A 20000-nucleotide genomic window follows, 5' to 3' on the forward strand; every position below is an offset into this window, starting at 1 on the left:
GCCTTACACTGTAAGATGACTTTTCCTTACGTCATGCACGGTGGTATTAACACAAGTTTCTTTTTAACCAGACAATTCTTGTAATTTTTTATTGTCAATGTCAAGGCATTTTAAATAACACAGATGACTTCAAAGGTAAAATTACCTGGAGTCGTGGTTATTGACCAATCCAATCAAAGCACACATCCAACCCATGATAGCAGCAGCAACACAAGACAAGAGAATGCTATGGGACAACCAAAATACCTAAAGAGAATCACTGCAGATTATTGCCCAGGATAATGCACTATGGTGAGACTTTGCTCCTTAAAGGGGGTATGTCAGGTTATTTGGGGGTGTTTAAGGGAAATCTTTAGTTACTCACAAGTGTAAAATTCGAAAATGGTAATGCGGAATTCCTTTACTGCTAATTAATTATCGTTAAACCACAAACAAGATGATTCTGAGCAAAAACGACCTTTATCCAGTCGATTTGCCATAAACTTGAAAAATGCAATCTGTTTCAATCTTGTCCATTTGTGTCCATCCATGCCTCTTTTTCCTTTTACTGTATTTCTTTTGTGTTGTGCAACAGTTTTAAGTGGTTATTGCAATGTTTTATTCTACTTTATGGGCATTTTGGGTGTCATGAAATAACATCATAAATTTTTGCAAAAAAAAAAAAAATTAGCAACTTTAAACTTGAATCACAAACCTGCGCACTCCACATTAGGAGCAGGACAGTTGGTATTGCTATGTAGCGAAACCACATCCACAAGGAGTACTTCGGGTCCTGTTAAACAGCAAATCATACAACAATGAAAACTGTCTGACCATTCTCAAGTCCAAACTAGTTAGCTCTTGGGAATTTGTGTAGAAAATGAATGGATCTGTCTTCAGATATGGAAGATTTTTTTACCTGATTGGTTTCTTTGAAGTATTTTTTGACTCTGTCTCGCACTGTTTGGAAGAACAACCTGACAAAAAGTTTAAGCTATTTATTAACAACAAGGTAATGAGAATGATAATCACTTTACTGAAGTCTCAAGCCTTTTTTCTGAGCACAAAGTGTTCTACTTCTTTTGGAGACTGTCAATCAAATCATGAAACTTCTTGAAATTAGAGCAGATACAGATAAAATCAAATGTTTTTTTTTCTAGGGGGGTTTGTGGGCAATTGGCCCCCCAAGAATTCTTTCATCAAGAGGTTCTGAAATGTGTTTTCCTCCATTCTGGGGTAAATATATTCTTACTTTTTCCAAACAACTTGTTGCACGATTAAACAGAAGTGACATTAAATATTCAGAAAACTTTGGTGCAAGACCAAACACTGGTAGCTGATGAATTTGCAAACTACTTGCCACTGTGGAAGATACCGGTACTTGTGTTGAAAATCATCCATCTAAAAGTTTCAACTTTACCCCAGAAGAATGCAGCAGGCACCAGAGTGTCTGTGCTATAAGTATAGTAAATGGGATTCCAATTGTTTTCCTTCAGAAAGATATCAGCACAGGAAACTCTTGTAGCTTAAAGAACCTGAATCCTAACAAAGCCGTTGGTTTTGACATGATCCCACCACATGTTTTGAAAATAGTGGCAGAGGAGCTGGAAGGTCCACTTACTGAAATTGTCAATCAATGTATTTCAGAAAAGTACTGGCCGAATCCATGGAAGAAGGGCAAGTGGAACCCAGCGTTCAAAAAAGAGGATCCGCTGAAGAAGAGAAATATTATAGACCTACATTGTATTACAGTATTTTGACGGCGCTCAACAAGTTATCAAGTTATCTCTTCTACCTGGATTGTTCATCTAGCCTCTCAATGTATGCTGACGATCACCAACTCTATTATGCTCATAGTAACATCAATGTCCTTACAAAAAGGATTAAATGTGAAGGGGAACCAATGTCGGATCGAGTGGTACAAAGAAAACCATTCGGTTGGCAACTTGAACAAATATCAACCCATGATTCTCGGAAGTAGACACAAGCCATCCCAGTTAAAGTTAGACATAAATTGCCATCTTATTAACATCACTGAGGAACTTAAATTATTAGGTGTCACTGTCGATAAGGATCTAAATTTCTCAGAACACATTTCAGCTATTTGTAAAGAAGTACGTAGGCTAATCGGTGTTTTAATAAGGCTTAGGAAACTGAACCCTGCCAAAGCCAAACTTTACATTTCTAAGACAGCAAATTTCCCCCATCTTACCTATTGCAGCCTAGTCTGGCATTTTTGTAAGGCTTCGGATAGAAAGAAACTGGAACGTGTGAACGAAAGGGGTCTCAGGGTGGTCATACAATAACTTATTAAAAACGTGCTAATCTTACTACCTTATATACTAAGCGTCTTCATTAGACATGGCAATATTTATGTTTAAGGATAAACACAAGTTACTCCCTAAGAATATCCTGGACCTATTCAGCAGAATGCCATCTAATCACCATCTGACAAATTCTGATTTCAATATTCCACAATTTAACAGCATCAGGCATGGTAGGCACTCATTGAAGTTCTATGGAACACAACTTTGTCCAAACTTAGCCCAGGAGACTGAATAGACAGATGTTAATGGCCTTCGTGGCCAATATTAGAAAAAGAGATCTCGCTAACTGGGCGTATGGAAAACCCGGAAATCTAGAATCCGGAACTGGAGCCGGAACTGGATCCGGATCTGAAACCGGAACCCGAATGAGAACAATAAAGGTCGATGATATCCAGTTGTTTTTTTTTAGCTAAAAAAGTTGAATGTTACATTACACACTTTTTTAAGGATAAGTTCGTACCATTGGCGTCACTCTTGTTTTAAACGGCTCAGGTTATGAGAATGATTGACATTGAGACTTCTCCTTGTCCCTTGGTGGCGTGGGAGCGAAGTTGGTACTGAAGCCATGGATGAAAGGAGTCCACAAAAGACAAAGGAAATTCACCTTATTTATTGAAATAAAATGTTAGGGGTAAACAAGTACGAACCTCGCCTTTCCGCCTTCTCACAGGAAAGGTGAGCACTAATTAACCAGCATGGCAAGCATGGGAAAAGGGGAGGATGCTATCGCTTTTCGATCTTTTTACGCTCAGATTCTAATCGAAAAATCCTGACTGGCTAGCTAAAATTAAATTTGTGTCAATCAACACCAACCTATTGCGGTTGAATTCAACGTCAGTTTGTTTTCGAGCTCTCACTTAATTAAACAATCTTAAAAAAGGCCGCCAACTTTGTCTTTTTGATCTGATTCAAAACGTTTGGATAGAAACTCGAGATTATGCAACAGTTTTTTATTTTTCTTACACACACGTTGCAAAAAAGTTGTGAAGAATTTTCGATTTTTTTTCTTTTTACGGATTCCAGCCACATTATTTTGTTAGTCGTTCAGGCAAACGATTTCTTTTTCAGCGATGGTCTGAACAAATTCACACACGATTTTGTTGAGGCATATTTCCGTCAGTAAACTCGTTTCACAAACTCGTCACACGTCGTTGAAAGATTGCTCCTTTTTCGGGCAATGGTGTTTTGGTTTCACACTTCTCTCCACCGTGAGATTTTTTGGAATAATGGCACGGTAAACCACATTCCTGCGTAGCGCATTTTCCTGTGAATGTTTTTGATTGGATGCCATTTGACAGTTAGAGATTTGTCAGCTGCCTTATGTATGCATATTAATTAGGGGGTCTTTTCACTCGCACCCTCCTCGTTCTCCCGCGGTTCTCCCTTTCTCCTTCGAACGCCTGCCACGCAGGTTAATTAGTGCTCACCTTTCCCATGTTTCTTCTTGATCTCCAGTGCAGCGAGATCTGGAAGGCGAGGTTCGTAGTTGCTTACCTTAATATTTTATTTCAATAAATAAGGTGATTCAGAATTCTTTTGTCTTTTACTTTAATTTTCTTTTGTGGACTCCTTTCATCCATGGCTTCAGTAGCAAATTCGCTCCCACGCCACCAAGGGACAAGGAGGAGTCTCAATGTCAATCATTCTCATAACTCAAGCCGTTCAAAAAAGGAGTGACGCCAGTGGTACGAACTTTGTTGTCACAACAATATCCGTAAAAATCAATTTTGCAGTTTTAAGTATGTGATATAACATTCAACTCTTTTAGCTGAAATAAAACAACTGGATATCATCGACCTTTCTTGTTCTTATTCCTATTTCCGTTTCCGTTTCCGGGTTCTGGATTTACGGGTTTTCCATACGCCCCGCTAACTTGGTGGAGAATGACTCTTGTAATGGCAAACTGCCCCACGTGCAGTTCCTAGAATTATAGATATAGAATTCAATTAAGTTAAAATTAATTACTTCAAATTTACTTCATTATTGTATATAGTTATTGTAACCTAAGGATTTTATTATTCCAATTTTAAAGATCATTGTATGTCTTAAATAGGATAGTGCCCCTGATTAGTAGGCTATTGTAGGCTAGCTAGAAGATTGACACTGAAATAAAGTTATTATTATTATTATTATTATTATTATTATTATTATCATTATTATTATTGTTATTATTATTATTTTTATTATTTTGCTCTACTTTGAGAAATCTCTGGTTGGTGTGGCATTTGTGGTCAATTGTTTGGAACTCCACATCTGTGAGTAGTGGCCTGGGCTAAAATGTTTCGAATTCAATATGGTAGCTGTGTTTTGCATTGCGACAGAAGCGCTTAAACATGAGGACAAACTATAAACGGGGTAACTTCATGAGCTACTTTTGTTTGAATTTGTTACGTGACTAATGTATGTCAGTTCTACATTATCGGATATCTTGATGTATGCCCATGGAACATGTGATCTACGGCTGTAAAATGTAATACTTCAGTTGATCTTTTGATTAAAGAACTTAACATGGTGGCAGCGGTGGGATTCGAACCCACGCCCCCGAAGAGGATGAAACAAGCGAGAAAGAATTCCTTTATTGTTTGACCACAAAGCCGGAAATAACAGGAACTGTCAGCAGCGTCACGGAGCGTGAAATCTACGCACAGATGCTTATTAACGAGAAACCCGTAAAGTTTCATCTCAACTGTGGTGCCACTGTGAATGTTTTACCGATCAAATATGTCAACAAGGAGGATGTTCAACCCACAAAATGAGTGTTACAGATGTGGAACAAAACGGAACTTAAACTGGAAGGGACCTGTCGCGTGACTCTACGTAATCCAAAAAACCGCAGAAAGTACTCCGTCGAGTTCATTGCTGTTAAGGACAATTTAACTCCATTGCTAGGAGCAAAGGTGATACAGAAAATGGGGCTCATAGAAGTGCATGAAGAAAACTTTGAAAGGGTGGCCACAACAAAAACAGAAAGTAAGAAGACTCTGACAGCCCATGAGATAATAGAAGAGTACAATGATGTATTTGAAGGAGAACTGGGGACACTCGAAGGAAAGCAGCACCTCGATGTTGACCCGGCTGTGCCGCCAAATATTGCCCCGTCATGGCGTGTACCATTTGCCATTAAGCCAAAGCTCAAAGCGGAGCTTGAGAGACTGACAGAGATCGGAGTACTGATGCCTGTTGATGAACCCACTGACTGGGTGAGCAACCTAGTTATCGCAATGAAGGAGTCTGTGGATTTGAGACTTTGTTTGGACCCACAACAACTAAACAAAGCACTCAAGAGAGAGAGATACCCCCTTCCTGTCATTGACAATGTACTTCCAAACCTCTCACGAGCAAAAGTCTTTACTAAAGTGGATGCAAGAAATGGCTACTGGCACGTACAGCTTGACAACGAGTTGAGCAAGCTGACAACCTTTGATGCATCCTACGGGAGGTACCGATGGAGACGACTTCCATTTGGAGTCAGTGTAGCCAGTGAAATGTTCCAAAAGAGGCTGAACCAGGCACTTGATCGACTTGATGGTTTGTTGACAGTTCATGACGACATGGTTATTTATGGGGTAGGAGATACATGTACCGAGGAGGAGGCAACAGCTGACCACAACAGGAAGTTACAGCAGTTCCTGCAGCAGTGCAGAGAAAGAGGGTGAAGCTGAATAAAAAGAAGCTAAAGCTGCTATGCAAGGAGATCCCCTACATGGGACATCTGGTCACAGCAGATGGTCTCAAACCTGATCCAGAGAAAATTGAAGCAGTGTGCAACATGCCCAAGCCCAGCAATGTGAAAGCTGTGAGACGATTCTGTGGTTTTGTAAACTACCTTGCCAAGTTCTTGCCTCGGCTAGCAGAAGTGCTGGAGCCCATACAGCAATTAACACACAAAGAGGCATGATGCAGCATGAGTATGACAAAGCCTTTGAGAAGGTCAAGAAGCTTGTGACACAGGCACCCTTGCTGAAATGCTAGAAGAGCTCACTGTTCAGTGTGACGCAAGTGACAAGGGTCTTGGGGCTGCCCTAATGCAAAATGGGCAACCCGTGGTATTTGCCAGCCCCGCACTTACAGACCCAGAGACCCGATATGCCCAGATTGAGAAAGAGATGCTGGCAGTAGTCTTTGCACTCCAGAAATTTGACCAGTATGTGTATGGTCGTAACAGTCCAGAGTGACCACAAGCCTTTAGCAGCGATCTCCAAGAAACCACTCCGAACAGCACCCAAGAGACTTCAAGGAATGCTATTGAAAATCCAGAAATATGACGTCACGATCATCTACAAACCTGGTCCACAAATGTACCTTGCCGACACCCTAAGCCAAGCATTTCTACCTACCACCCTGAACACCCAAGGAGAGTTTGAACGTGTGAATGCTGTTAAGCTACTACCGATGACTGAAGAGAGACTCGAGGAGATGACAGCCAGCACCCGTGATGATGAAGCCTTGCAACAGCTGAAAGAGGTAATCCATACTGGTTGGCTGGAAGAGAAGCAGCAGCTCCCAGCTGTACTGGCCCCTTACTTCAGCTTCAGGGATGAAATGAGTGTCTCTGATGGTCTTGTCTTTAAAGGCGAGCGACTCCTCATCCCAAAACTGATGAGACCAAAGATGAAGGAGCGCATTCATTACTCTCACATAGGCGTGAATGGTTGTTGTCGGCATGACTGCAGAACTGAAGAAGCACATTGCCCAGTGTGAGATGTGTAGCAAATATGAGGTGAAGCAACAGAGAGAGACCTTAAGCTTGATGAGCCACGAAGTTGCAGAACGCCCGTGGGAGAAGATTTGGTACAGACCTGTATACCACAGATGGCAAAGAATATCTAATCATTGTTGATTATTTCTCAAACTTTTGGGAAATAGACAACTTACCGGACAGGAAAGCAAGCACTGTCATAAAGAAGTTGAAGTGCCATTTTGCAAGGCAAGGAATCCCAGACATTGTAATCAGTGACAATGGTCCACAATTTGCCTGCGAAAAATTTGCCAGTTTTGCAAGCAAATGGGGTTTCGAGCACCGCACGGGGAGTCCTGGACACCAACAGACGAATGGCAAAGCGGAAGCAGCTGTCAAAGATGCAAAGCGACTCCTGCGCAAGACGAAAGAAACCAAAGGAGACATCTACCTTGCAGTCCTAGCACTAAGGAACAGCCCCACTGAATCAATGGGTACCAGTCCAGCCCAGTGGTTGTTAGGTCGACGTTGTAAAACGCAACTCCCTACTACCAAAGCTTTATTAAGACCACAGTCTGTGCGTGCTGAAGCAGTTAAGAAGGAGACTCGGGAAAGACAAGCACGACAAGCCAAATACTACAACAAGGGAGCCCGAGACCTTTCCCCCTTGGAAGAAGGGGATGTGGTAAGAATGAGACCATTTAGACTTGGACGGAAAGAGTGGGAAAAAGCGACAATGACCAAGCGATATGATGAAAGATCTTATGAGGTAGAGTCCACCAATGGAGCTTACTGTCACAACCGAGTTGACCTAAAACAAACACAGACCATCCCACCAAAGTCATCAGCACAAGATCGTAAGGGTAACCCGGAAACGACTCAGAACAAGGACCAGAATCAGACCCTAGCTGCAAGCCCCAACAAACCGACACCTGGGACCAGCCATCAACCGAAAGAACAGCGGACTACACCTGCTGCTGTTATTGTCCAACAACGACCCAAAAGAACCATCAAGGAACCGGCTTATCTTAAACACTATGCTCGCTAGGATTCTAGGGTTTTTTTTTTTTCTTTTATCTATTGTTTGTTGGTCAATGGAGACCGGACCAGACCTGACATGGACATTATGATTGATTATTGCCAAAGACACTGATACACTAATCATTGAACATTGATTGGAGGAATATGATGATTCCCGTGTTGATTTATTTTATTTCTTTATTTTTTTTCATTTTTCATTTTTGTGATTTCTTGTTGTTTTCATTCCAAAGAAAGGGGGATGTTACGTGACTAATGTATGTCAGTTCTACATTATCGGATATCTTGATGTATGCCGATAGAACATGTGATCTATGGCTGTAAAATGTAATACTTCAGTTGATCTTTTGATTAAAGAACTTAACTGAATTCATTCAAATTCTCATCAATTATCCAAGGTTGTGATCAAAAGACAGCAACACAGAGACGCAAGCCCTAAAAGATATATATTTCTAGCACAACAAAAATGGACTGGGGATTTAAAAAAGAAAGACAGATATTAAACATTTTATGACATAATTATTACAGACACATTGCCATAAGGGGCTTTTTAATTGCACAAATTATCACAGAGCCCGGTTGCATCCAGAGTTGAGTGATAAATCATTTGCATGTGCCTAAGGCAGCACGCCTTTTATAGTGCGTCTTTCGTGTTTAATTAATATATTGGTACAGTGATTATTCAGTTGTTCTGTGGACAGGCTTTACGACAAGGGAAATTGCAAAAGCAACTAACAATAAAATTAGTTATTAATACTTTACGCATTTATTCGCTCAAAAAGTTGTTCTTTTACTTGAAATATTGATTGACTAACTGATTTACTGATCAAGGAGCTTTCACAGCTGTAACATGTGACACGTGACAGGTGTTACAGGTTACAGGTTCTACTGAGAACCCTGAAGAAGGAGATACTCTCAGGATAAGCCTTGAAAAACATTTAATAGGTGATAATTAATGAATGCCATTGTTGGTGAAACACAAATTCTCAAACCCTCTCAGGAAAATTCAAGTTGTAAAATCATGAGTAAAAAGATAAATCATACCAATAATTATAAAATCAGTGCACTGATGCACTGCAAATTCCCAATTCCACAAAAAATAACAGTACTCACCCAAGTTCCGGAAAAGTGGGAAACTCATCAGAGATCAGGTCTCCAACACAGTACTTTTCCAGCACTCTGGTCAGAGCAAAACAAGAAACTCAGAATAATTTGTTAAATCCCCGTGAGAGTATTCTCAATGTGACAGATGTAATAGTTTAGAGAGTAGCTGTAAAAATAACTACATGTGTTTAAGAATGGTAACAGTCCTCACACAAAGAAGAAGTTAGGAGCAAAACAACCAAACATTAACATTGACACTCGAAAGGCCAATTGTTATTTCTTCAAAAGATCGAATAAATGCCACTCTCCCATAACACAAAAACTTATTATCATATAGATACTGATGAAATACCAGGATTTCTACTTTTACTAAAAAATCATATCTTCACCGTGCGCAGTGAACATATCATTTTTATCTTTCACATGTGAGGATATAGGTGTCGTCATGGTAACGAACACGATTAGCCAATAAAATGCGAGCTTTGTCTTCACTGTGAGATACTTTAATTTTGAGCTTCAGTATAATGCCTCTCTACTACATTAACATTTTTATTGCAAAATGTTACATTATCATGATTTGCTTTTCATAAGTTTCATATCTTGTTTTATGCCACACAACATGCATGTTTTAGGGGTTGGTGACCACTTTTTCATCATTTTGAAAATGAAAAAAACAAGTTGTTTTAAATCTGGACATTTCATCAATATCTATATAATAAACAGAACATTACTTGACTGCTTGGGGATACGAATTTTATCTTCTTGTGCTGAAAGTAGCTCTCACTCGTTCGCTTCGCTCACTCGTGAGAGATACTTTCAGCACTCGAAGATAAAATTTGTATCCCCGCGCGCCCATGTTATATCCTCTATTTACACCACCCAGTCCTCTTCAGTTTTATATATTAGTTGCTCTTAATTGTGAACATGTTACAGACTTTTTTACTAATGGGCTTTTTGACAGTCACCTTGGGAATCTTTACTGAGAATTAAAGTGGACAATAATTTGTTGTAATAACAATATATTATTATATCCTTGCAAATATTACTAAATTTATTACCATGACCTTTGCCTTTGATTTCACAAGTAAAGTGTGTGAAATCCTGAGTTAAAGCTTAAAAAAGATGAATCAATCGATTACTATTAATCTATTATCTTGCTGAAATTTTTCATTGGTAAATCACTTTTTCCTGTCACTAAGGAGTTGTGCGAGGCTCTAATTCCCAAGCTACTTATGTGCAAATTAAACACAATTGAGTGCTAATTTCTGTGAACAAAACTACAATTCGGCAATGATCAAGTGCTACTTGGGTAAAGTAAGGTAGGTGCGGTTGTCATGACAATAACTTGAGCTAGGCAGCATGCCTATTCTGGGGGTGGGTGTAGGCGTTGAAGGGTACTATAGTTGAAACAACTCAAACCTTTACAAAAATGCTAACCTTAGGCCTAAACACTATGCTTTTTTAGGTAATGACTAGGCCTAAGGTTAGCATTTTTGTCCAGGTTTGGGTTTTTTCAGCTATGGTACCCTTCAACGCCTACACCCCTTACCCCTTACCCCTTACCTTACCCCTTACCCCTTACCCCTCACCCCCTACCCCCTACCCCCCACCCCCAGAATGGTCATGCCGGAGATGGGGCAATTTAATACCTACTTAAGAATAAAGAACAATTTCGATATTAAAATTCAGTCCTAAACACAAGGTATCAACTCAAGGTTCTGGGGAATAAATATAAGGATTTGTATGAGTTTATTCCCCAGAGCCTCAAGATAATGCCTTTTGTTTAGGACTGAATTTTAATAAATTGAAAGTGGGCTATTAGACATGGTCATGGGTTCATCCTAACCCCTCAAACAAAAATTGAATGTGTACGTTAAATCTAACTTCAAAAAACGAGTGCCTGATTGCACTACAACTTCATTGCCCATGCATGTATGTTTTTATTCAAGTTATATGTACAAAGATGTACAAATATAACTGATTACATAACTTATAAGCACAATAATTAACTTACTTCGTGGCACAGTCGCTAAAAGAATGGTAAGCCTCAAATACGACAGTCGCATCTCTTCCTGCGCCCATAAGCAGCATATCCTTACCGCCTGGATGACGATTTAGGAATTTACTAACATCATATACCTTGATAAAAAGAAATCAAACGTTCACAGCTACTGCATGGGTGAAAGAAATCACGACGATAGAACGTGCCAAGGCGCGGAAAATATCTGGAAAAAGAATACCTTTCCTCGTATCGCAACGTGTGCATTGTGTTCATTGTTTAGAGAACTAAGCTCTTCCCAAGTAAATTGTGTTTTCTTCGACATATTAGCTCGCCGGCCTTTTACCACAGGAAAACCCCACGATGTCCCGGCAAACGTTTCGAGTTGCTTTGACCAAGGTGTGACTCCCTGAAGGTCACACTTTGGATTTTCAAAACAAAGTTAGTGCCAATTAAAATATTATATATTATATAATTTTCCGTTCAATTTCAGTCCACTTTTTCCTAATGTGTCCTGTTTCAAAATACTATGGCTTAGGGACAGAGTGATGTCATATTCATTGCTTTTTGTTCGCTCGAGAGAAACGTAAAACTACTGCACACTCTTCATTTCATTTATAAGAAAACACACCATACAGCACGTGAAAACTAAAATAGAATACGTGATCATTGACCCTTGAAACACAGAAGCCCATTGACGCCCGCGAGGCATATTGAAAATAGAAACAACCATCAACTAAGGTTGACAGTTACTTGTGAAATCTATTGTTCGAACAAGAGGCTAGTACTTAAACACAGAGTGCCGGAATGATGGAATGCCGGAACGGTTGAATGGAGGAACGGTGGAATACTTAAACACGGAACATCGGAATACTTAAACACGTAACGCTGGAATACTCAAACACGGAACACCGGGATACTTTAACACGGAACCCCAGAATAATTACAACGGAACGCTGGAATACTTAAACACGGAACAGTTGTGAAATTTTTGACAATTGGAACACATGGTTTCTCCCCCCACAAGTGTTCGGGCCAAAAACGAAAGTGGAGATCGGAACTGCATGTCCTTCAGAGTTTTTCAGTGCCTAGATGTTTTCGTTCCGAAGACTTTGGGAAAGTCGTGAAGAAGGAGTTACATCACTTCTCTGATGCGAGCGCAAAGGGCTATGGTCAATGCAGTTACTTTATTGTCGTAAAAATGGTTGCTGTTATTCATCGTGGTGAAGTACAATAATAATAATAATAATGTATTCCCGTTTGTCTCACGATGTGGTCACTTGTGATGTAGATGGCGACGTTTCGACTGCATACTGCTAGTCTTCATCAGGCGATGATGTCGACTGGTTACGCGTCACCTTTTAAACACGATGCTCCGCTGTGATTGGTTGGTTTTCAGCAGCTGTGATTAGTGCGTTTTGATCCTCGCTGTTTCGGCGTGTTGTAGTCCGTGTTGTTCCTTCGGGGTCCGCTGTCGTAGGGTTCTCCTGTTCAGTGTGTTTCTTGATCGTGGGCGTTCATGCTTCCGGAATTTCTATTCCACTATCCCTGTTGATGTTGTTAGGGTAAAGTCTTTATCGCCTTTTTGACCCTGCGTGTGTACCAATGAGAGTCACGATCAATAAACTTTGCTCAACCTCGTTCCCAGGGTCTCTCTTCTCTGCCTCCATTGTCGTTGAGAGAAGACCCTGGTTCACGCTGATCACGTGTCTCCCAGAATCTGGGAGGTTGGCGAAATGTGTGTTAGGGGATGGGTGGCAATGTTGGCTTTGTTGACATTGCAAAGAAGGGAATCAGCACGCAATTGATTTTGTGGCCAGATAACCATTGACAAAACGTTTGACAGCAGTATTTTATGTACTACACGTATGGAACCCGATGTGAAAGAAAAAAAGTTGTGGTCAAATCGATCAGACGCCACAGAAAATATCCTCACGTTATTCAAGTTTTCATCCGTGTGAAGGTCCGGATCAACGAAGAATGCTAATAGTTTGCGACAATTTTAAAGGAAAGAAGATTTTGTCGTGCAAGAAAACAAGCGAAACGGTTATCCATGGAAAACAAACATGTTCAGCGATCAGCCGGAGTGTTGTTATTTAAGTTCTCGAGTCACATATCGACCTCAAATCCATCAAATCAAACTGTATTAGCATGTGCAGGTATTTCATTTTGTTCTTTGATTTTCGTTTTTCTTTCGAAAGTTAAACAACGTGATTGCTAAGGTCGCAATCTTGTACAGCGAGTTGACAGTTTGACTTATGATATTTATATTTCAACAACTTCGTGTAAATTGTCGATGTCGTTAAGATTTTTTTTACCACTGCACCGCGCTTTAATAGCGTGTGTATATTTTTAGTCGCAGTAAAATAAAAGAGACATTTTTATTAAGCAAACGTAGTGTTTGGTGTATTCTTTTATGTTAGTGTTTGTTCTGAAGAAGCAACTTTGGCTACTAACGAAATTAATTTTTTTAAAGCGAACGTCAATCGCCGCTCGACATTGAAGTCGTCTTGTCGATCACAAAAGCTCTTGCTTTTAGTTTGACCGCTTTTGTGGGAATTCATCTCCTGTGGGAATATAACATCAGCTCTTTTGACCTTTTTATTTTAGAAATGCCTTGTTAAACGAATATTTTTTCGCCCAGGTGCGGTTGCGGGATCAAAATATAACGAAAACACTACCCTAGTGGAAAAATGTTTGTCGACGAGTGCCACGTGACCAGCGTGAACCAGGGTCTTCTCTCAACGACAATGGAGGCAGAGAAGAGAGACCCTGGGAACGAGGTTGAACTTTGCTTCGTTCCAAAGCGGGTTGTGTCCGGTGTTGTTATCGTGTTCTCAAACGGCGGAGGTCTGGGTACGGGCAAGTCGGATGTCTCGCTCATGTTCTTTCATTCTATCTTGCATAGGTCTTCCAGTCTCGCCGATGTAGACTTTACCGCATTCACAGGGAATCCTGTAAACCACGCCATCTTGTTTTGTCGGCTCGACACCGTCTTTCGATCGTACTAGATGTGATCTTAATGTAGTCTCCGACTTGAAAACAGCGCGTATGCCTTGTTGCTGTAGGCAGCGGCGAAGTTGTTCGGATAGGCCTTTGACATACGGTAAAACCGCGGTAGACTTGTACTCGATCGTGGGCTCAGCACAGCTTCTTGGTGATTTTCTGCAAGAAAGAAAGAGGGTAACCATTAGAGACAAGAACAGAAGACAGGTTTTTCTTCTCCTTGGAGATAGCAGAAGGTTTTGTTACGATACGTTTGGCGCCCTCATAAAGATACTTGACAATACCGCGTTCTACTGATAGCGGGTGGTGGGAATCATACGCTAAGTACTGATCAGTGTGCGTAGGCTTCCTGTACACGCTGGTGGTTAGGCGGCCGTCCGGTTCTCTTAAAACTGCCGTGTCAAGGAAAGCGAGTTTGTAGTCGTTCTCTGTCTCCATGGTGAAGCGAATGGAAGGCTGCTGGTTGTTCAGATGCTGTAAGAAGCTATCAACGTTTCCGCGATCCAGGATGGTGAAAGTGTCGTCAACGTAGCGTTTCCAGATCCTAGGTTCCCAGATCCTAATTAAAAGCTGCAGAAAACCAACCAATCACAGCGGAGCATCGTGTTTAAAAGGTGACGCGTAACCAGTCGACATCATCGCCTGATGAAGACTAGCAGTATGCAGTCGAAACGTCGCCATCTACATCACAAGTGACCACATCGTGAGACAAACGAGAATACATTATTATTATTATTATTGTACTTCACCACGATGAATAACAGCAACCATTTTTACGACAATAAAGTAACTGCATTGACCATAGCCCTTTGTGCTCGCATCAGAGAAGTGACGTAACTCCTTCTTCACGACTTTCCCAAAGTCTTCGGAACGTATACATCTAGGCACTGAAAAACTCTGAAGGACATGCAGTTCCGATCTCCACTTTCGTTTTTGGCCCGAACACTTGTGGGGGGAGAAACCATGTGTTCCAATTGTCAAAATTTTCACAACTGTTCCTTGTTTAAGTATTCCAGCGTTCCGTTTTAATTATTCTGGGGTTCCGTGTTTAAGTATTCCACCGTTCTACTGTTCTATGCATTCCATCACTCTGTGTTCAAGTACTAGCCCGACCAAGGGAAACTCGTTGGGCATCACGCCCAAAGTCCCGTTCGCAAACAAAATTATGACAGCAATCTCGCCTTATATCGCATAAGGATTCCAGACCGCACAAAGTTAACCATCAACTAAGAAAGAAATTTGCATACATCACAAAAAAATGCATAAAACGAAAAAAACCAAAAGTACAAAAAGCGGTGAAACAGACAGCTGCTGCGTGACGTTTGGATCAACCCAACGGTTTCCAGGGTCTCTCTTCTCTGCCTTGACGGGATGGATCTGTGAAGGATAGGGAGCTTAAGCACGAGAGGTTTTTTTTTTTGGCAACACCGGTCCAACACCGGACGCCAAGCAGCCAAGGTGAAACTGGGTCGAGACCGGCGTCTGAAACTTGTTTGCATTAAGCTTGTCGTTTAAGTGATTTTACGGCATCCCTACTTAATTGTACAGCAGTTTTTGATTCTGTCTTCTATCTACATACTGAATCATGACCTTTTTAAGAAAGACAAGAGATATGCTTTTTCAGAGCTACGATCAAAGATTGATTTCAGAGGATGAACTTATTGTTTTATTGGAAGAGAACACGACTAGAAATGCTCAATCCAGTTTCGATCGAATGTTTGATTCTGAAAGTAAAGCAAAGATCAGATCTGTCGGTGTCCAACCCATTTGGTACATCTCTGTAAAGGAAAGCAAATGACAAATAAAAATGAAGCGTTCCAAAGAAGAAATTAAATTTGACCTTCATTAATCTTTTTCAAAATTTAACATGGTCTTTCTGGAAACGTTGTCTTAGCATTGACAGTGCATTAAAATTTAAGACCACAGAGAAAAACCCCAAGCACATACAAAAGGATATATCAAGGAAAACAAATATTTTGCAAAAGAGACTTACTCCGTCTGGTTTGGTGGAAAAGCCGGGGCGCGGGGTGCCGGGGTCTGTGGAAAACACGGGGTGCCGGGGTCTGGACGGCTTTGGGCAATTTATTGTCATTTAATTCGTCCGGTATAAACACGGACAAGAGACCGGGGCACCATGCGTCTGGCTGATCTAAATCTTTTAGTGCGTATTCATTGCCCAAAGTCGTTCAGATGCATGATGCCTCCGGCCCATAACGTCATTCATAAATCGGGTTTAGTCTGTTCAAATTTCGTGCTTCATGCCACGCTAGTCACGTCAAGTCTGGCCTGTGGATAGGTTACCAACCACTAGTAATAGGGAACTTGAGCAAGGGCGTTTTTGAGACGCGGACGGCAACCGGAAGTGAGCTGTTTTCCCTTTCAACTTGTCTTCACACAACCACATTTACATTACTAAGTATCTTTTCTCCATTAGAGATGATAAATATAACCTGGGAGACGTCACTGTCCTGGGACGCGAAATGTTCTCTTCCGGTCGCCGTCGGCGTCTCAAAAACGCGCTTGCTTAAGCTCCCTATTAATAGGGAGCTCGAGCACGAGACGTTTTTGTCAACACGGACAGCGACGCGGAAGTGATTTTGCAAAGAAAGTGACGTCACACGTCACAGATGTCAAGTCACTAACCTCAAAGCTGGCGAGAAGGTAAGTTCATCTTAGGTTCAATAACTCTGTTTTTTTTTTTTTGGTTGTTTTCCTGCTAATGCTGAACAATCAACTTTCCAATTCCTATTATTTATGAAAGAGACTCTACTTTGTCAGTTCTACCAGCTGATGAACAACAGCGCTGCAGACGCCGAGACAACGCCGAGACTCAGTCTTGCCAAAAAACCTTTGAGCAAGTGGCTTGGTGGAAAAGCCGGGGCCGGGGAAAAGCCGGGGCGCGGGCTGCCGGGGTGCCAAAAGCCTATTTTCTCGGGCTCCGGGAACTTGTAAACGATTAATCATTTGTGCCAATATCAATCATATGTATCACTAAGGTTTTTCCATTTAGCCAACCGAACATCATGTTGAGCAAGAGTGTACCAAACCGTTTGATGACAATAGAGCGATTTTCAATTGAGTGTCGAAAGTAATCAGCGAATTGCTTTGGTTTTGCATTACTTCACTTAGTGATTGGTTCAAAGTTCTCGCGCCTCTGTTTCAACCAATCAGAAGTTAAACCCAAACCAATCGTGGCTCGCGCGTGCACAGTTTCCCTCGCTTTGTGTCGGCTACTTGTAATTACTTTGAGTTTTGATTGGTTTACTGGATTGTTTCCGTCCTTTTTGATTGGCCAAAGTAATAACTTTGGTTTTGGTTTTACGACACTCATTTGAAAACCACTCTAACTACAATTGTGTGAATTACGGCATATCAGGAGAAAAACCTTAATTAACAATGACAACAACCCCAGGTTTTCTGAGCCGCGAGACTGAGCACCCCCAGCAAACCATCGTTTTAACGAAAACCGCTGGTCACTGTGGTCAGCAACCTGGCCATTGCTGTCTGATGTCTTCCATATCATGAGCCCTTGAGTAGGAGCGTACAACTCCATTGTATTTGTGGAACGGCGGACATATTGACCGAGTTAATTCGATTTCCCAGCGGACTCAGCGTCATATGTGGGTTGAGTTTGCTGGTTCTCTACTCTGCAACGAGAGGTTTTCCTCCGGGTTCTCCGGTTTTCCCCTCTCCTCAAAAACCAACATTTGACTTGAATTGCGTTATTGTTAATTTCAGTTTACAGTGTCCCAAATTAGTGCTCCAGCGCCAGAACGAATAGACACTTAAACAAAGTTCCTTTCCTTTCCTTTCCAGTCGTAAGGTTGCTATTATTATGTGCCCTACCACCGACAAATCGACAGTGAAAAAAAACCTCATAGTGAGGTCGCTGGCCAAGAAATAAACATCAAATTTTAATATGCTAAGCGTATACGCCTATGCGGCTTTATGATGAATAATATTTCACTTTCTTCTATCACTTCAGTGTCTCAGGAATTGACGTTTTAAAGTGAATTTTTGACACGATGACCAGGTGGTTATTTCTAAGCAAGTTCAAGCAACCAATTTCACCGAATAAATTACGCCGACTAATTAGAATTCATCGTTTCTGTGGCCTTTAAATTTACTGTTTTAAAAAACTAAATAATAAAAATGAATAACTCTTCAAAGGCGAAAGGGACGGCCAAAAAAAAATCAATAATACAAACTTCGTGCACTTAGCAATAAAACGATATATTTGTCTTTCCATTTTATGTAAACGAAAAAGTTACTAATGTCATAAAATAACATCAAACCTTTTGCCCCTCGACTGAGTTTCCAAGGAAATAATCTAAAATACTTTACTGAAACTTCAGAAATTTATAATTTAAATTATCGTTACAAAAAAGGAGTAACAAGTGAGTAATTTGATCCACGATTTTTAACTTGATCATAGTTAAAACAAGTGCATGGGTAAACTTTTAGACCGTTTGGACACTATTATTCGCAAAGCCTTTTTCATTCCAACCAGTTTTTGTTTGTGTATACAACTACTTCTTCAATGCACAAACCAATTTCTGATGACTACGCTAGCTTTTCATCTCGCCAAATCCGTTTCCCATTGTTTGTTTCCGCCTAATTTGTTTATGCAAACTTATCTACACTTCTTTTCACCTACCGAGTTCCTATTAAAAGCAAGACAAAGAATAGCCTTTGTTGTGGTTAAGTGGAATGTAAATTTTGTCATCGGCGCTTCCATTTAAAATGCCCGAGGATGCTTCAGTGCGATGCCTCACGTCGAAATTGTCACTATGATCTGTGATTCCACAAGATTGCCACTTCCAAATATTAAGGGACACCAGTAATGGCTGAATGCCCTTCGTCATTGTGCAATCGATTTGTCATTTTCTGCGATATCGCTTAATTGATGTTTGGCAAATGAAGATTGGTTTTATGGATGTAGGAAATAACAAAAGGAAGCCGGATTACCGGATTTTCTGTAAACATGAACAGAGCGTACGATGTTTCTAAAAAGCAGTCGCTTGTGCTTCCTTATTTTATGGTTCCAGATCATTCCCGTGGAGGGTGGAAAATGTCTCGGTAACGTCCCAGGTAGGTTTTCTAATCAATTAACTGTGCCTTTAAATAATGTTCGCGTGCCCTCGTTCAGCGCCGGTGCACAGAAGAGCAAACGTTTTCCTGACCTTTCCCGCTGAGAAATTATAAACGTAGTTGCCTCATACGTGGAAGTAACGAGGGAAAGTCACTATAATCTTGCGAATCAGGTTGAGACACACCAATGTATCATTAGTAAAATGACGGCGTACTGAATAACGGCAACAAATTAATTTGTGCGCTCTTCGATTCAATAGTACCGAGTGACGACAGAAATTTTAAATCAAGGGGCCCAGTAAGTTTCCTCATCAATAACCAATTTAGGAATTTTTGTTCGTAACACCAGACGTTAGATAGAATGGGATTTTTGGCCAGTGTGCGAAATTGAACCAAACAGAGAGAAGCCGGGCACAGTTGATTCAATTGTCACACTGAATTAGTCGGTTATAATAGCTTTCGTTTGAAAGGTTTCAATTCATTTGGGGAAAAGGGCAGTGGAAAAGTCAAAATTCACTTTCTTTAATTACAACAGTCTTTCTCTTTCTATATTCTCCTGCATCATCTTTGGAAGATTCCCTTCGTCTTCCCACTTTTTTTATCCAGAGAAGGTTGCTTCAATTCGAACAATACCGTATTTGTTTTCTTTTTTTTTTATATTCAGTTCAGATACAACAAGCTATACAATGCAATTATTAAGAATAGACTGTTTTAGTGAGAATAACCGAGAAGACTAGTCTTCCTGGCAAAAAAGCTTTACCGGCGAGCTAAGTTAGTC

General features: G+C 40.7%; 1 protein-coding gene and 1 pseudogene across 1 annotated transcript in view; one reads left to right on the forward strand and one right to left on the reverse strand.

The window, feature by feature from the left end:
* The window catches only part of LOC138022224 (uncharacterized), a 28003-nt gene extending 16244 nt beyond the window's left edge, over window positions 1-11759 (reverse strand). The window contains exons 1-6 of the mRNA XM_068869280.1: window positions 11367-11759; window positions 11141-11265; window positions 9136-9201; window positions 899-956; window positions 695-772; window positions 146-246 (exon numbers count right to left, since the gene is read on the reverse strand). Of these exons, the coding sequence (XP_068725381.1) occupies window positions 146-246; window positions 695-772; window positions 899-956; window positions 9136-9201; window positions 11141-11265; window positions 11367-11450 (512 nt within the window). The 5' untranslated portion in view covers window positions 11451-11759. The remainder of the gene's footprint in view (window positions 1-145; window positions 247-694; window positions 773-898; window positions 957-9135; window positions 9202-11140; window positions 11266-11366) is intronic.
* A 7035-nt stretch (window positions 11760-18794) lies between these two features.
* LOC138019922 (uncharacterized) overlaps window positions 18795-20000 on the forward strand; it is a 21716-nt pseudogene continuing 20510 nt past the window's right edge.

This window comes from Montipora capricornis, chromosome 10, assembly GCF_036669925.1.
Source record: "Montipora capricornis isolate CH-2021 chromosome 10, ASM3666992v2, whole genome shotgun sequence".
NCBI classification, from domain to species: domain Eukaryota; kingdom Metazoa; phylum Cnidaria; class Anthozoa; order Scleractinia; family Acroporidae; genus Montipora; species Montipora capricornis.